The sequence below is a fragment of the Pseudophryne corroboree genome, chromosome 1, assembly GCF_028390025.1.
Source record: "Pseudophryne corroboree isolate aPseCor3 chromosome 1, aPseCor3.hap2, whole genome shotgun sequence".
Taxonomy (NCBI): Eukaryota; Metazoa; Chordata; class Amphibia; order Anura; family Myobatrachidae; genus Pseudophryne; species Pseudophryne corroboree.
This window is the reverse complement of record NC_086444.1, coordinates 1081213375-1081230600: the sequence shown is the minus strand read 5'-3', so window position 1 is coordinate 1081230600 and position 17226 is coordinate 1081213375. Positions and strand designations below refer to the sequence as shown.

Below are 17226 nucleotides of genomic sequence, written 5' to 3'. Positions count from 1 at the left end.
CCTTTCAGGAACCCCAGCATCCACTACGGACTCCGAGAAATAGAATTATCGGTAAGTAAATTCTTATTATCTCCCACCTGTACTACTGCAACCTTCTCCCCACCTGTTTATGCCTACTACAATCCATATCTTCGTTCCCACTGTTCATCCACTGCTCCCCTCGGAAAACTCCACACAACCTACATAATACAATACAAGCTACATACAATCACCTTAGAAGACCACATGGACACCTCCCTCTCATTCTTCCCAATTGTAAAGTGCAACACAGTATCCGGTGACACATAAATAAATGTTACTAAAACATATCTGACCTGGTTATAAATTGAGGTCACTTACTTAGATCTACCTTACCTGCTCCTTGCCTCCTCAATTATCACTTTAAACCGGCTTTGTTGCGTCTCTCGAAAGGAACTCTCTATCAAACCAGACTCTACACAACCTTCAATCTTTCAAATGCACTCTCAAAACTCACCTCTTCCCAATAAGCAATCCTAGCATCAACTGGTAATACTCACGCACTGCACTCCCAACTACCATCCCATCCAGGTCCTTCTAGAGAGTAAGCTTCTTAATTAATCTAGTATGGCCCTAATTTGTTTTGTATGATTGGTTATTCCTGTATTTTGTAAGCTTGTGAGCAGGGCTATTTTACCTCTATGAGGGAGATGTACTAATCAGTGAAACAAGTGGAGAAGTGAGCCAGTGAAGAAGTTGCCCATGGCAATGAAGTAACAGTTATAATTTGCATACTATAAAATTATACAGAGCAGCTGATTGGTTGCCATGGGCAACTTCTCCACTGGCTCACTTCTCTACTCTTTTCATTGCTTAGTACATCTCCCCCTACGTCTCTTAATACCAGTCTTGCATCTTTAGGGGTTTTTTTCTCAATTGTATATCACAACATAATATGCTGACATTATATAACAAAATGTTAAATATATAAATAATATGGATTGTCCAGTGCTACATTTTTGTGGAGCTCTATAAAAAATTGAGGTGACGATTTGGAAGTCATTGCTCTCTACAGTGTACGGCAAGTATGTAACTTTGCAGTGAGCGCTCAAAGCCAAGCAGCCAATGACAATTCGCCGCCCTCTCCTCAGAAGACTGTATGAGTAGGGACATTTAAACAAAGCAAATAAAGATCCCTGAGAGAATGGGTATTACTAATGGTACTTAGTCTCAGACATCGCTCTTCTCCTAATGCCACCTTATTACTATGTAATGTGTTTTGTGTATGGATAGCCCACTCTTGCGCAGTTTTCTTATGTCTATTTTATAGCTTAAAAAATAGAAAACAATCCGGCTGGATTCACACCTATTTACTCTTCATCCAGCTTCCATGAGTTTTTGTTCCATAGAAACTAGATGAAAGGCATAAATACACTGAATTCTAAGGCAGCTTTACCATGTTTACGTTCATTTTACAGTACATGGCCTCTTACCTACAGTATAAAATGCACTAAAAGACAAATGCGAGTGGAAACCTGTCCTTGACCTAGAAAATAAATATTGGATTTTGGTTGTACTTTGTCTCATAAAGGAGGTGTACAATACGGCACAGTATTCCAACATCAGTACAACTGGAGCCATATACCTCTGCCTGTTTTGGAATCTATCTTATGAACAGGTAGCATGCATGAATTTTATATCAGGGTGCATGTGACACCAGTCTCCCTGCATATTATTATGCTATTACAGATCACTGTATTGGGCTGCTGGGGACCCTGCTCCTTCCAGAGTCTAATTCTCAGTCTGTGGCTTTCTGCTGGTCTCTGTTGCCCTCCTCACATGATGGAACTTCCCCTGACATATGCAGCCCTGTCCTCTCCATAGACAGTCACATAAGAGGACAGATTACTGCTGCCAACAAGACAGGAACAGGTTTGTCCTGAAATAGTTATGGTAGGATTACCTGCAGGTTCTTCTTTCCTGGCCATCAGCAAATGTGTGGACCTGCTGGATGAGCAGGCGAGGAAGAGATGCCCAGAGCCAACATTTTATGTATATATATATATATATCTATATCGCCTCCAGCTCACAGTATTGTAAGGCACCATATGATATATCCATTTGTACATAGTCTAAGGGGGAAATGTATCAAACCTTCTGAAGATAAAAAATGGTGACGTTACCCAGAGTACTAATCAGCTTCTCGCTATCATTTAGCTAGCGCAGTCTATAAGATGACAGAAGCTGGTTGCTATGGGAAACTTATGGCGTCTCCTGGACCAGTGGTTAAGTGCACTTTCACATGCTGCAATGACAGCCATATTACACCTAGGAGAGAGTGGGGTAAGTTGAGCCAGAGTGTAAGTTGACCCACCCCCTGTATCTAGATAACTGTACACTTGTGTACCATAAATTCAGGAAGCACCCGTCTTGTCAGTCTATCTGGCTGTGATGGACAGAAGCATGTGGTAAAGTGGAAAGTACAGTACAGATGGAGCTACACTCATCTAGTGCGGCTTCATCGCAGACATGCACTCCCGGCAGGATTAGGCGATCCGGTGGCTAGCCCCACTACAGGATTGCACAGAGATGCTCCATACGCTGTGATGGGCGCGCCCAGGCACAGACGGTGCCACGATTAGCTTGGCTTCATCTGTATGTTTGTGGGGTAAATTGACCAGCCAATTTCAAAATGAGGGCGGAGAAGTGAGTGGAAGATTTCTCGGTAGAATCCGGGCGGAGGAGCACTGGCAAAGAGAAACCTCACTTTTGCATTTAAGTAAAATAATGTGCCATTTTTCCCACAAAGGGGGACATTTATCAAAGCTTGGAAAGAGATAAAGTGGAGAGCGATAATGTACCAACCAACATACGATGTATGAAAATTGTTTCATTGAATGATGAACTTTATTTGGTTGGTTTTACATTGTTTAAAATAACTTTTAATAAAATAAATATGACTTTTTGGAAAAGGAAAAGCTATTAGTACAATTCTTGCAGTGAAAATCGCAGTCAAAATGGCTACAGCGCATGCACAGTAGCCAAATTGGTCTCCGGAACATAGCGGGCGCCATATTTCCAGGGGGCTTGCAAATGCGCCGAAGACTCCGGTACAATGCCGGAGACTGCTGCGCCGTGCAGAGGAGGAGGCCCGTCTGGAGGGGCACACGGGCTCCCTCCTCTGATAAAGCGTCTCTGAGTGCTAAGTATACAAAACTAAGCCATAACTGCTGCCAAGTATAATACCCAGAGCAACACATTATCTGTAGAAAAACTCATTTGGAAAGTGATATATATCACCAACAATACCAACCATACCTGGTGCTCATTCTGACATCGAGATCCTTATCTGGTGTCCAGTCTGATATTTAGATCTCTGTATGGGCCAAGCCTAACATGTAGAGCCATACTTCGTCCCAGGCTAACATGTTACACCTGCTGTCAAGTTTAATAGTCAGATATAGACCAGAATTTACTAATAATATAGACAAGCATTTACTAATGAGCTTGCAGGAATGAACTGAAGGAAGAACAACTTTAGGAAGTTAAAAAAACAGTTAAAGAGTAACCCAAGACAGTGGTTCCCAATCTTCCTTGTATCACAGTACTCTAATAAGTGTCAGCATTTTTTTCCATGGCACCCAAAGGCCAAAAGTTTCTCATTGAGAAATTCAGCAAAAAAGATGATGTAGATTGTTACCAGTCATCCTTAGGGTCATGTGGTGGTGGTGGACAGGGTTGCAACTCTATTTGTTCACACAATTTATGATTGGCAGCCACCAGCACTGGTTTGCTTACCACATGGACCATAAATAATTATTTGGTCCTGGACCACCAACCGGTGGCACCCCCACAAGTGGCCCGCAGCACCCCATGGTGCCACGGGACCCAGTTTAGGACCCAACTGACCCAAGACGTAAATAGAGAAGGCAAACGTCATCTTTTGATTTTTTTCTTTTTTTGACATCAATAACTGTGACACGTGAATAAAATAAAACCACAAGACATAGAAGGTATAGTGAACATGGCTGTTTATAGAGCCACTGCATACAAAGAATGCATAGATAAATGGACTCTTACTAACACATTGGCATTTAGTCATACATACACACCACATACATACTTTTTTGGCCGTAAAAAAAAGTGACTTTTTTTTATTTATTTTTAATTACAATTCGTTTTACAAAATAATTTTTTTTAAGTTAAAATATGCAAAGCTATTTTTAAAACAAAATATCTGCAAAGGATTGGCATTTACCCATAGATCACTGTTTCTTCCACCATGTTTCATTAGATACGTCTAATTCTGGTATGATATGATTGCGGAACGTGTAAATGTGTAGGAGAATGTGATGACAAGGCAGACACATCATCATTATGTACAACTGTACACAATAACGCCAACCTTCCAGAAAAACAGATGAAGGCATAATCATTACAGTGTGATCAGGTGTTTCAACCGGTATAAACAGTGCTATTTTTATATGTTCATTATAAAATGTTACCGCCTTTGGATTTTCACACCAAATCTGCAGCTGTCAGAGTGGGTGACGCAATAGGCGGGGGAAAACCATGATTACTGTAAGTTACATTTGTTACAACATTGCAGAAAATGCTGGTGTTTCAGAACTAACAACTGATATATTAAAGAATGCTGAAATGATCAGGACAAAATCTTGAAAATGATAATACTGAGTCTGTGGATGTTCAGTTTCCGGCTGAGGGTTACTGACCTTTTTCAATGCAAAAATATATTAAGTGCACAATTCATGTAAATAGATCTATAGTGACACACAGTATGAAAGAGTGTGGGGAAAATTCCAATAATGAATTGGGATAAGCAATAGGAGTGTGTTACCTGTGTGCATGCAGGCACATCTGTAGGACTGTACTGATGTAAAATTGAGAGCATGCTGCTTTTAGAGTTAGCTAGGGCGACAGCAAATATGAAGGATAGCCCCGCTGTATACAAGGACAGGCTGTGCACAGAAAGGTTAGCCTATTTGTCATCTACAATCCCGCAGAGGGGAACTACAACGCCAAACAAGGGGAAAAACTCTATTCATTATTCTCTTGAATAAAATTAATGGCTAATTAAATTACTGAGTGCAGCTGCAATTTAGTCACTGTGTTGATGAGCTGTTACATTTAAATGTGTGCTTATAATTAGCTTTTGGGGTTTTTTTTTTCTATAAAAATAAGAAAATCCCATATATGGCCAGTAAACTGCTGAAGTCATCATCGTTCACTAATACGGAACTAGAAGGACCATGAAAATTGAATCCATTGACTAACGCTATTGATATGCAGTATGTTCAGCAGGTAATATTAAAAGGGACCAGCCAGAGCCGTCTTAACAGCAGTGTAGGCCCCTGGGCACAGAAATGCACTGGGGCCCCTACCCACCCATCAGCGGTAGGGGTGGGGGGTGCTATCAGTGGCAGCTTTGATGTTCCGCGGGGGGGGGGGGGGTATGGGGGTTCTATCTTTCACTCAGGACCTGGAGAAATTATTTCTGCTAATTACTCCTTTACTGCACAAATGGGGCAGGAAGGAGAACATTAAACTGTAGAAGGGGACATTGTGCTGAATGAAGGGGCCCTGGTACATGGCTTCCAGGGTGGTAGGGGGTGTTTAATACACAAGGGAGGGGTGAATAGTGGAGTGGGCTTAATATTCATCATTTTCCGGGGGTCAGGGCAGCGTGCTTTACTGCAGATATCTCCAGTTCCTAGAAATAGATTTCTTAGCTTTAATGGGATAAAAAAAACTAGAGAGCCCACCTTTCAGAAGGTCCTGGGGACTTGGGGATCAGACTTAAGGAGCCAGAGCAATCCACCAACAAACATATAAAACTGCATATTAGGCGTGTGGAGCTGGAGCAGGGACCAGCTGCTTGAAGACTGATATCTCTGGTTCTGGGCATAGTAGAGACAAGCTGCCAGTGTCAACTGAAAGGAGAGAGTCCCAGCTTTTGAAGTATACCCTCAAAAAAACTCTAAGTCAGACAGAACCCGAGATATCTGGCTGGTAAAAACAATTAACAGGCTTGGATGGGGACCACTGCTTTGAAGTCAGATATCTCCGGTTCCCCAGGTCCGATTTTAAAAAATCTGGTACCCCTGGAAAGAGGGGACCCTCAGCTATCAGCCTAGGGCCCTTTTACTCCTGGGGCCCTTGGGCAAGAGCCCATACGAAAAGACGGCCCTGGGACCAGCAAATCTGTAGGTAATGTTCCTTGAATACCACAGAATTCTGCAGAGAGCACATACTGTAATGTTACGTGTGCTATGTAAAGATGCACATGGAAACCCAAATTGCATTTAAACACATGAAATAATCTTGTTAATATGAGTGAAGTCGCTTTAGTATAGTATTAGATTAGTATATCACCATATTCTGCTAAGGTGGTCATTTACGTATCGCACTAAGGTGGTCATTCCGAGTTGTTCGCTCGCTAGCAGTTTTTAGCAGCCGTGCAAACGCTATGCCGCCTCCCACTGGGAGTGTATTTTTGTTTAGCAGAAGTGCGAATGAAAGTATCGCAGAGCGGCTACAAAATAAATTTGTGCAGTTTCAGAGTAGCTTCAGACCTACTCAGCGCTTGCGATCACTTCAGACTATTCTGTTCCTGTTTTGACGTCACGAACACGCCCTGCGTTCGCCAAGCCACGCCTGCATTTTTCCTGGCACGCCTTCGTTTTTCCTAACACTCTTTGAAAACGGTCAGTTGACACCCAGAAACGCCCACTTCATGTCAATCACTCTGCGGCAACCAGTGCGACTGAAATGCTTCGCTAGACCTTGTGTGAAACTACATAATTCGTTGTAATAGTACGTTGCGTGTGCGCATTGCGCCGCATGCGCATAAGTGCCGATTTTTTGCCTGATCGCTGCGCAGCGACCAAAAGCAGCTAGCGATCAACTCGGAATGACCCCCTATATGCGCAATGCAGAACATCTTGGTTCTTTACCAATGTGCTTGGATGGTCAGTCCTTGTGTGACTCCTCTGCAACCTAAATTGCACATAGGTGTGCGCAGTTCCAGAAGTCTCTGCAAAGGCACACTGTGGAAAAGTGGTATTGCGCCCCAACTTCCACCCTCCTATCACTTTAATTCCACCCGGGGCTAGATTATCAATGGGGCGGATGAGACTACAATTAAGTTTTTCTACATTTATGTATTTCGGGAGACATCAGGGCTGATAGTGGTGTACATGCACACAAGGTACTGAGCACACCCACATTGCACTGAGCACACCCACACAGCACTGGCCACACCCATATTGCACTGGTCACAGCTCCGCCGCGTCTCACAATAGGCTCTTGGTCAGTTTCAGCCCCAGGCCCATGTGGCCCTCAATCCTGCCTTGCTTCCACCACTTTCAGTACAATAAATATTTGTGAGCTTTCCCTACACATTGAGTAGGCATCGAGACTGATTTTATTACTTTACAAGGAATGCTCCCAAGATGCACCCTCTGCACCCCTTTACTGTACTTCCTCCCAATAATCTCACTCTGCAAAAGGAAATGTCATTTCTGCTCTGCAAAATGCAGCACAGCGGCACGCCTTCTCCATGCTCTGCTAGGAATGCCTTCGGTCTGCCCAACTCCTTCCCCTCTGGCTTTCCAAACTTCTTCTTTTCAGCAAACGCGCGTTCCTTAATCTTCCAGACGTGCTTGTAGAAGCCAACTCTATGGTGAGTCCACATACAGTATTGCATTATATTGTACAGTGGACATAGGGGTCCATTCATGAAGTAGTGAAAAGACATGTTTTAACTGAAAACAGAGCTTTTCCCTGCTGCCTTCTATTCAGGAAGGGGGTAAAGCCAGGTACACACTGAAATAATATCAGACCGATATGTAATTTCCGGCCGTATCGGAACAACATATTGGGCATATCGTTCAGCATGTAGTCCCGATCTACAGGTGCCTGCAATCGCTAGTGATACCGCCTGGTCAGCCCTGCTGCACAGGCAACCGTGCGATAATGCTAGCAACATGGTATATGCTAATGAAGGAGGGAACAGTGATATCATCCCGGTACACTGTCTCGGGTGTACCCAGCTTTAAGGTGGAGAAGTTCCTGACTTCTCCAGCTGCAACCCCTGCTCTGTGCCTGGATCGCTTCTCCATACAGTAGTATGGGGAGTGAGATTCATAGAGGAACGGAAAGCTCAGCTTTCCATTTCCGTCTCACGATAGCGAAATCTGTACTTCTATAGGAAAAGAGCAGGGGAGTTGATTACTTCTGTCCTCTGCTTCAGCCCCACACCCTTTTTCTGATGCCAATCAGCAGCTAGGTATAGGGCACTCAGGGACCTAACTATTTCTGATAATTCCTAATACACAGCAGTCAGGTTCTACTACCAGGAAACCGGATCGCTGGAAGGACCGCACTTCTCTCCAGGATTGCGGAGCGGCCTCCTTTTCGGATTGCTTCACTGGAAGGATAAGTATTCATGAATTTCGACTTTGAACTACTACATATAGCATATGAAGTGATATGTAGAGAAAATGATCACTCTCCACACTGGGATCTATATGAATAGACCCCATAATGTGCTTCATAAATGACCTCCTGTTCAAAAGGAAGCTTTTCTTGTAGCCGTCAAAATCTTAATTGTAGGAACTGATGTGATTTGAATGACACTTTTATAGCTACACAGTGTTCTAGAATGCCAAACTATAGTAAAGGGACATTAGTGGCATGTTAATTGTGTACACAATTCTGAAATGTTTAGCAGACAGCTGGGGAAGTGTTATGTGGTAAGAATACACAAAACATAAACCTGAAAGCAACAGAAGTCATCAGAAGAGGAGAGTGAAGGCTAGAGACGAGTAGTCTTGTCTGCAGGTGACAAATCAACTTTAAACTAAAACCACAGAAATGATGTCATTAATTGACAGCACTTTGCTAAAACAGGGCAGGATTGTGATCCATTAGGACTACAAGAAATAATGCAGCGTTGGTTTCCATCCATTGGCTGTGTGAGATGTACAGTATAGTTCTGCTTGCCTGATAAACACAAAGTCTTGCGTTGAATGAGAATAGTCCGACAGTTGTGAGAATTGGATGGGATAATATCTATAGTGGAGTCCAGCTGTATATGATGTAGAAACTGATAAGGGATTATTCATCTCTTCACTTAATTATCCCCCCCACCGCCCCCGTAGGGCAACCCATCCACAAGATCCTTCCATTCGCTTTGTATGATGTCTTTGTGCAGTTAATGATTAAGCGCTGGTGGCGCAGGTAATAGGAATCCGAAAATCTGTTCCACCGACACGGAAAACTGCCGCAATGATGAAATAACAGTGTCTCTTGTCTGAACAAATCACACCTCAGTGATATGAGCCAGTGAGCTATGGGATGCTTAGTAATCCTTAGCAACAACGGGCCCCATGGCACTTGCTAAGAGTCATGAAATGTTCATCGTATTTACAATCTGAAACAGGCTATCCAATGCATGTAACAGGAACCACTGACAGGAGAGAGAAAAATAAAAGTTATGAGTAGATATATATATTTATATTCATGCTTCTTTTGTAGTACGCCATGGTGTCAGAACGAGAACATGCTTGTCAAACATCGGATAAAGGGAAATTCTCTGAAGAGAAAGCAGCAGTTTCATGGAAGGCTGGGCCGCAGTGTACTCCGTTACAGAGCTACTTTCACTTCAGCAGAGACATACACTTCAAGTGTCCATTGATTCCGGTGCTTTTTGTGGCTATGGCATGTCAGCCACCGGGCGTTTTTGTTTCAAAGTGTCAATCAGGGATAACACGCCCCGTTTTACACTGGTGGTGACCCGCCGTGTCACAGAGTCTGCAGGAGGTGGTGGAGGCTGAGGCTTCTGGGAAGGAGGCCTGGCAACCAGGCACTTCTGGTACCGCAACTAGAAAGAAAAAAAAGACAGGGCTTCACGTTAGTCAAGAAATTCAGCCTAGCATACATATTGTAGTGTCAGGAAAACACATTAGAGTTCTCCGTACAATTCTTCCATGGACTGAATATATTTGAGAAACCTGCAGTAAGCGCTTACCCTCCATCATAAAGCAGGAAGCTGCAGGTGATGGAATGTTATCATGGCTTCTAGATTATGGGTCTGGCCTTATCACAGCAATATAGTCTTTTTACCATGGAAATCTATTTTATCTTTGTAATAGAAATATTTAGAGGTTAATGTATAATAACATGCTAACCATAGGAATTGGGCCATTTTTTATGAAGGTGTCATTACGGTGGTGATAGAGATTAGTTGGGATGCGGTTATGTGACCGGTCACAATACCGACGCCAGGATCCCGAACACTGAATAGCCCGCCGGTCGGCATGCCGACCAACAGGGACTATTCCCACTCATGGGTGTCCACGACACCCATAGAGTGGGAATACAACCTGTGGCAAGCGCAGCAAGCCACGAGCCCTCAAGAGGCTTTCTTGCGATCGCCCCCTCCACCGGCCATCTACAAGCCGGGATCCGGCGTTGGTATGGTGACCGGCGGTCTTCCGACCGCCAGTCACACGAACCTAACCCGTTTAGTTGTGTCTCTTCTGCCACTCAATGGCACAAGTACATGCAGCTGAAACTACGGTGCAAGTCGAGCAGAAGTGCAGTGCAGCACATTGGTAGCAAAGTTTTGGAGCTCACAGTACCAGTGTTCTGCCAGTATTGAAGCTAGAGTGCCTTTAGGCCATTGCTTGTAATTTTCGAACTTTATCTCACCATGCACGCAGCCTGGACAGCTTCAGAAACGCTTCCTGCATTGGGCTCACACCAGAAAATATGAGTCTCAAAATGCTGATTCCCAGTGTCCATAATGAAAGCAAAGGTATGGATGTCCTTCCCCACGCCCATGAAGGAAAGGAAACGAACCCTGCATTCCACCAGCACCTCTTCATCCTGCCAGATAGAACACAACAGATCACCCTTTAGATGGTCATACGACTGCACTAAAAGCAAACACACCGCAGTATAAAAGAGACATCATGAGATAACAAGCATTTTTTAGACCTATAGATGATAAAAGGATCTGCAAATAATAAGATTTTACTTACCGGTAAATCTATTTCTCGTAGTCCGTGGAGGATGCTGGGGACTCCGTAAGGACCATGGGGAATAGACGGGCTCCGCGGGAGATAGGGCACTTTAAGAAAGACTTTAGGATTCTGGGTGTGCACTGGCTCCTCCCTCTATGCCCCTCCTCCAGACCTCAGTTAGAGAAACTGTGCCCAGAGGAGACGGACAGTACGAGGAAAGGATTTTTGTTAATCCAAGGGCAAGATTCATACCAGCCACACCAATCACACCGTATAACTTGTGATAACTACCCAGTTAACAGTATGAAAAAACAACATAGCATCAGTACATGACCGATGCAACCATAACATAACCCTTATTGACGCAATAACTACATACAAGTATTGCAGAAGTAGTCCGCACTTGGGACGGGCGCCCAACATCCTCTACGGACTACGAGAAATAGATTTACCGGTAAGTAAAATCTTATTTTCTCTAACGTCCTAGAGGATGCTGGGGACTCCGTAAGGACCATGGGGATACCAAAGCTCCCAAAACGGGCGGGAGAGTGCGGATGACTCTGCAGCACCGATTGAGCAAACAGGAGGTCCTCCTCAGCCAGGGTATCAAACTTATAGAACTTTGCAAAGGTGTTTGACCCCGACCAAGTAGCTGCTCGGCACAACTGTAATGCCGAGACCCCTCGGGCAGCCGCCCAAGAAGAGCCCACCTTCCTAGTGGAATGGGCCTTAACCGATTTAGGCAATGGTAATCCTGCCGTAGAATGCGCCTGCTGAATCGTGTTACAGATCCAGCGAGCAATAGTCTGCTTTGAAGCAGGAGCGCCAACCTTGTTGGCCGCATACAGAACAAACAGAGTCTTCCTGATCCTAGCTGTTGTGGACACATAAATCTTCAAAGCCCTGACCACATCCAGGGACTCGGAATCCCCCAAGTCCCGCGTAGCCACAGGCACGTCAATAGGTTGGTTCATATGAAAAGATGAGACCACCTTTGGCAGAAATTGAGGACGAGTCCTCAATTCTGCCCTATCCACATGAAAAACCAGGTAGGGGCTTTTATATGACAAAGCCGCCAATTCCGAAACACGCCTTGCAGAAGCCAAGGCCAATAACATAACCACTTTCCAAGTGAGATATTTCAATTCCACCGTCTTGAGTGGTTCAAACCAAGGTGACTTGAGGAAACTTAATACCACGTTAAGATCCCAAGGTGCCACCGGAGGTACAAAGGGAGGCTGAATAAGCAGTACCCCCTTCACAAATGTCTGTACTTCAGGAAGAGAAGCCAATTCTTTTTGGAAGAAAATGGATAAGGCCGAAATTTGGACCTTTATGGACCCTAATTTTAGGCCCAAATTCACTCCCGTTTGCAGGAAGTGAAGCAGACGGCCCAAATGGAACTCCTCCGTAGGTGCAGTTCTGGCCTCACACCAAGACACATATTTTCGCCATATACGGTGATAATGTTTCAATGTCACGTCCTTCCTAGCCTTGATCAGGGTAGGAATGACCTCCTCCGGAATACCTTTTTCTCTATCGTTCTAGTGGATGCTGGGGTTCCTGAAAGGACCATGGGGAATAGCGGCTCCGCAGGAGACAGGGCACAAAAAGTAAAGCTTTACGATCAGGTGGTGTGTACTGGCTCCTCCCCCTATGACCCTCCTCCAAGCCTCAGTTAGATTTTTGTGCCCGGCCGAGAAGGGTGCAATCTAGGTGGCTCTCCTAAAGAGCTGCTTAGAAAAGTTTAGCTTAGGTTTTTTATTTTACAGTGAGTCCTGCTGGCAACAGGATCACTGCAACGAGGGACTTAGGGGAGAAGAAGTGAACTCACCTGCGTGCAGGATGGATTGGCTTCTTGGCTACTGGACATTAGCTCCAGAGGGACGATCACAGGTACAGCCTGGATGGTCACCGGAGCCTCGCCGCCGGCCCCCTTGCAGATGCTGAAACGAGAAGAGGTCCAGAATCGGCGGCAGAAGACTCCTCAGTCTTCTTAAGGTAGCGCACAGCACTGCAGCTGTGCGCCATTTTCCTCTCAGCACACTTCACACGGCAGTCACTGAGGGTGCAGGGCGCTGGGAGGGGGGCGCCCTGGGAGGCAAATGAAAACCTATTTTGGCTAAAAATACCTCACATATAGCCTCCGGGGGCTATATGGAGATATTTAACCCCTGCCAGAATCCACTAAAGAGCGGGAGACGAGCCCGCCGAAAAAGGGGCGGGGCCTATCTCCTCAGCACACAGCGCCATTTTCCTCACACAGCTCCGCTGGTCAGGAAGGCTCCCAGGCTCTCCCCTGCACTGCACTACAGAAACAGGGTAAAACAAGAGAGGGGGGGCAAAATTGTGGCAAAATTATATTATTAAAGCAGCTATACAGGGAGCACTTATTATAAGGCTATCCCTGTCATATATAGCGCTTTTTGGTGTGTGCTGGCAAACTCTCCCTCTGTCTCCCCAAAGGGCTAGTGGGGTCCTGTCTTCTTTAAGAGCATTCCCTGTGTGTCTGCTGTGGGTCGGTACGTGTGTGTCGACATGTATGAGGACGATATTGGTGTGGAGGCGGAGCAATTGCCAAATATGGGGATGTCACCCCCTAGGGGGTCGACACCAGAATGGATGCCTTTATTTATGGAATTACGGGATAGTGTCAACACGCTAAAGCAGTCGTTTGACGACATGAGACGGCCGGACAATCAATTAGCACCTGTCCAGGCGCCTCAAACACCGTCAGGGGCTGTAAAACGCCCTTTGCCTCAGTCGGTCGACACAGACCCAGACACAGGCACTGATTCCAGTGGCGACGGTGATGAATCAACCGTATTTTCCAGTAGGGCCACACGTTATATGATTTTGGCAATGAAGGAGGCGTTACATATTGCTGATACTACAGGTACCACAAAACAGGGTATTATGTGGGGTGTGAAAAAACTACCTATAGTTTTTCCTGAATCAGATGAATTAAATGAGGTGTGTGATGAAGCGTGGGTTGCCCCCGATAAAAAAATGCTAATTTCAAAGAAGTTATTGGCTTTATACCCTTTCCCGCCAGAGGTTAGGGCGCGCTGGGAAACACCTCCTAGGGTGGACAAGGCGCTCACACGCTTATCAAAACAAGTGGCGTTACCCTCTCCTGAGACGGCCGCACTTAAAGATCCAGCAGAAAGGAGGATGGAAAATATCCAAAAAAGTATATACACACATACAGGTGTTATACTACGACCAGCTATAGCGACAGCCTGGATGTGCAGTGCTGGGGTAGCTTGGTCAGAGTCCCTGATTGAAAATATTGATACCCTGGATAGGGACAATGTTTTACTGTCTTTAGAGCAAATAAAGGATGCATTTCTTTATATGCGTGATGCACAGAGGGATATTTGCACACTGGCATCACGGGTAAGTGCTATGTCCATTTCGGCCAGAAGAAGTTTATGGACGCGACAGTGGTCAGGTGATGCGGACTCAAAACGGCATATGGAAGTTTTGCCGTATAAAGGGGAGGAGTTATTTGGTGTCGGTCTATCGGATTTGGTGGCCACGGCTACAGCCGGGAAATCCACCTTTTTACCTCAAGTCACTCCCCAACAGAAAAAGACACCGACTTTTCAACCGCAGCCCTTTCGTTCCTTTAAAAACAAGAGAGCAAAGGGATATTCATATCTGCCACGAGGCAGAGGAAGGGGGAAGAGACTGCAACAGGCAGCTCCTTCCCAGGAACAGAAGCCCTCCCCCGCTTCTACAAAAGCCTCAGCATGACGCTGGGGCTTCTCAAGCGGACTCGGGGGCGGTGGGGGGTCGTCTCAAAAATTTCAGCGCGCAGTGGGCTCACTCGCAGGTAGATCCCTGGATCCTGCAGATAATATCTCAGGGGTACAGGTTGGAACTAGAGACGGATCCACCTCGCCGTTTCCTGAAGTCTGCTTTACCAACGTCCCCCTCCGACAGGGTGACGGTCTTGGAAGCCATTCACAAGCTGTACTCTCAGCAGGTGATAGTCAAGGTACCTCTTTTACAACAAGGAAAGGGGTATTATTCCACTCTATTTGTGGTACCGAAGCCGGATGGCTCGGTAAGACCTATTCTAAATCTGAAATCCTTCAACCTGTACATAAAGAAGTTCAAGTTCAAGATGGAGTCACTCAGAGCAGTGATAGCGAACCTGGAAGAAGGGGACTTTATGGTATCCTTGGACATCAAGGATGCGTATCTCCACGTTCCAATTTACCCCTCACACCAGGGGTACCTCAGGTTCGTCGTACAGAACTGTCACTATCAGTTTCAGACGCTGCCGTTTGGATTGTCCACGGCACCTCGGGTCTTTACCAAGGTAATGGCCGAGATGATGATTCTTCTTCGAAGAAAAGGCGTATTAATTATCCCATACTTGGACGATCTCCTAATAAGGGCAAGGTCCAGAGAACAGCTAGAGATGGGATTAGCACTGTCTCAAGAAGTGCTATAACAGCACGGGTGGATTCTGAATATTCCAAAGTCCCAGTTAATTCCGACAACACGTCTGCTGTTCCTAGGGATGATTCTGGACACGGTTCAGAAAAAGGTTTTTCTCCCGGAGGAAAAAGCCAAGGAGTTATCCGAACTTGTCAGGAACCTCCTAAAACCAGGAAAGGTGTCTGTACATCAATGCACAAGAGTCCTGGGAAAAATGGTGGCTTCTTACGAAGCAATTCCATTCGGCAGATTCCACGCAAGAATTTTCCAGAGGGATCTGTTGGACAAATGGTCAGGGTCGCATCTTCAGATGCACCAGCGGATAACCCTGTCTCCAAGGACAAGGGTATCTCTTCTGTGGTGGTTGCAGAGTGCTCATCTATTGGAGGGCCGCAGATTCGGCATACAGGATTGGATCCTGGTGACCACGGACGCCAGCCTGAGAGGCTGGGGAGCAGTCACACAAGGAAGAAACTTCCAGGGCGTGTGGTCGAGCCTGGAAACGTCTCTTCACATAAACATTCTGGAACTAAGAGCAATCTACAATGCTCTAAGCCAGGCAGAACCTCTGCTTCAAGGAAAACCGGTGTTGATCCAGTCGGACAACATCACGGCAGTCGCCCATGTGAACAGACAGGGCGGCACAAGAAGCAGGAGTGCAATGGCAGAAGCTGCAAGGATTCTTCGCTGGGCAGAGAATCATGTGATAGCACTGTCAGCAGTGTTCATCCCGGGAGTGGACAACTGGGAAGCAGACTTCCTCAGCAGACACGACCTTCACCCGGGAGAGTGGGGTCTTCATCCAGAAGTTTTCCACATGCTGGTAACCCGTTGGGAAAGACCAATGGTGGACATGATGGCGTCTCGCCTCAACAAAAAACTGGACAGGTATTGCGCCAGGTCAAGAGATCCGCAGGCAATAGCTGTGGACGCGCTGGTAACGCCTTGGGTGTACCAGTCGGTGTATGTGTTTCCTCCTCTGCCTCTCATACCAAAAGTATTGAGAATTATACGGCAAAGAGGCGTAAGAACGATACTAGTGGTTCCGGATTGGCCAAGAAGGACTTGGTACCCGGAACTTCAAGAGATGATCACGGAAGATCCGTGGCCTCTACCTCTGAGAAGGGACTTGCTTCAGCAGGGTCCCTGTCTGTTTCAAGACTTACCGCGGCTGCGTTTGACGGCATGGCGGTTGAACGCCGGATCCTAAAGGAAAAAGGCATGCCGGAAGAAGTCATTCCTACTTTGATTAAAGCAAGGAAGGAAGTAACCGCGCAACATTATCACCGCATTTGGCGAAAATATGTTGCGTGGTGCGAGGATCGGAGTGCTCCGACGGAGGAATTTCAACTGGGTCGATTCCTACATTTCCTGCAATCAGGATTGTCTATGGGTCTCAAATTGGGATCTATTAAGGTTCAAATTTCGGCCCTGTCGATTTTCTTCCAGAAAGAATTGGCTTCAGTTCCTGAAGTCCAGACTTTTGTTAAGGGAGTGCTGCATATACAGCCCCCTGTGGTGCCTCCAGTGGCACCGTGGGATCTCAATGTTGTTTTGGACTTTCTCAAATCTCATTGGTTTGAACCACTAAAAACTGTGGATTTGAAATATCTCACATGGAAAGTGACCATGCTACTAGCCCTGGCTTCGGCCAGGAGAGTGTCAGAACTGGCAGCTTTATCTTACAAAAGCCCATATCTGATTTTCCATTCGGACAGGGCAGAACTGCGGACTCGTCCGCATTTTCTCCCTAAGGTGGTGTCAGCAT

General features: G+C 45.7%; 2 protein-coding genes across 9 annotated transcripts in view; one reads left to right on the top strand and one right to left on the bottom strand.

Moving 5' to 3' along the window:
- NSUN7 (NOP2/Sun RNA methyltransferase family member 7) overlaps nt 1-17226 on the top strand; it is a 421001-nt gene that overhangs the window by 289765 nt on the left and 114010 nt on the right. The gene's annotated exons all lie outside the window — the stretch shown is intronic.
- APBB2 (amyloid beta precursor protein binding family B member 2) overlaps nt 3973-17226 on the bottom strand; it is a 501466-nt gene continuing 488212 nt past the window's right edge. For all 8 annotated transcript variants that reach the window (XM_063921023.1, XM_063921025.1, XM_063921021.1 and 5 more), the window contains 2 exons: nt 10693-10869; nt 3973-9862 (listed from right to left, as the gene is read on the bottom strand). In XM_063921023.1, the coding sequence (XP_063777093.1) occupies nt 9695-9862; nt 10693-10869 (345 nt within the window). In that variant the 3' untranslated portion in view covers nt 3973-9694. The remainder of the gene's footprint in view (nt 9863-10692; nt 10870-17226) is intronic.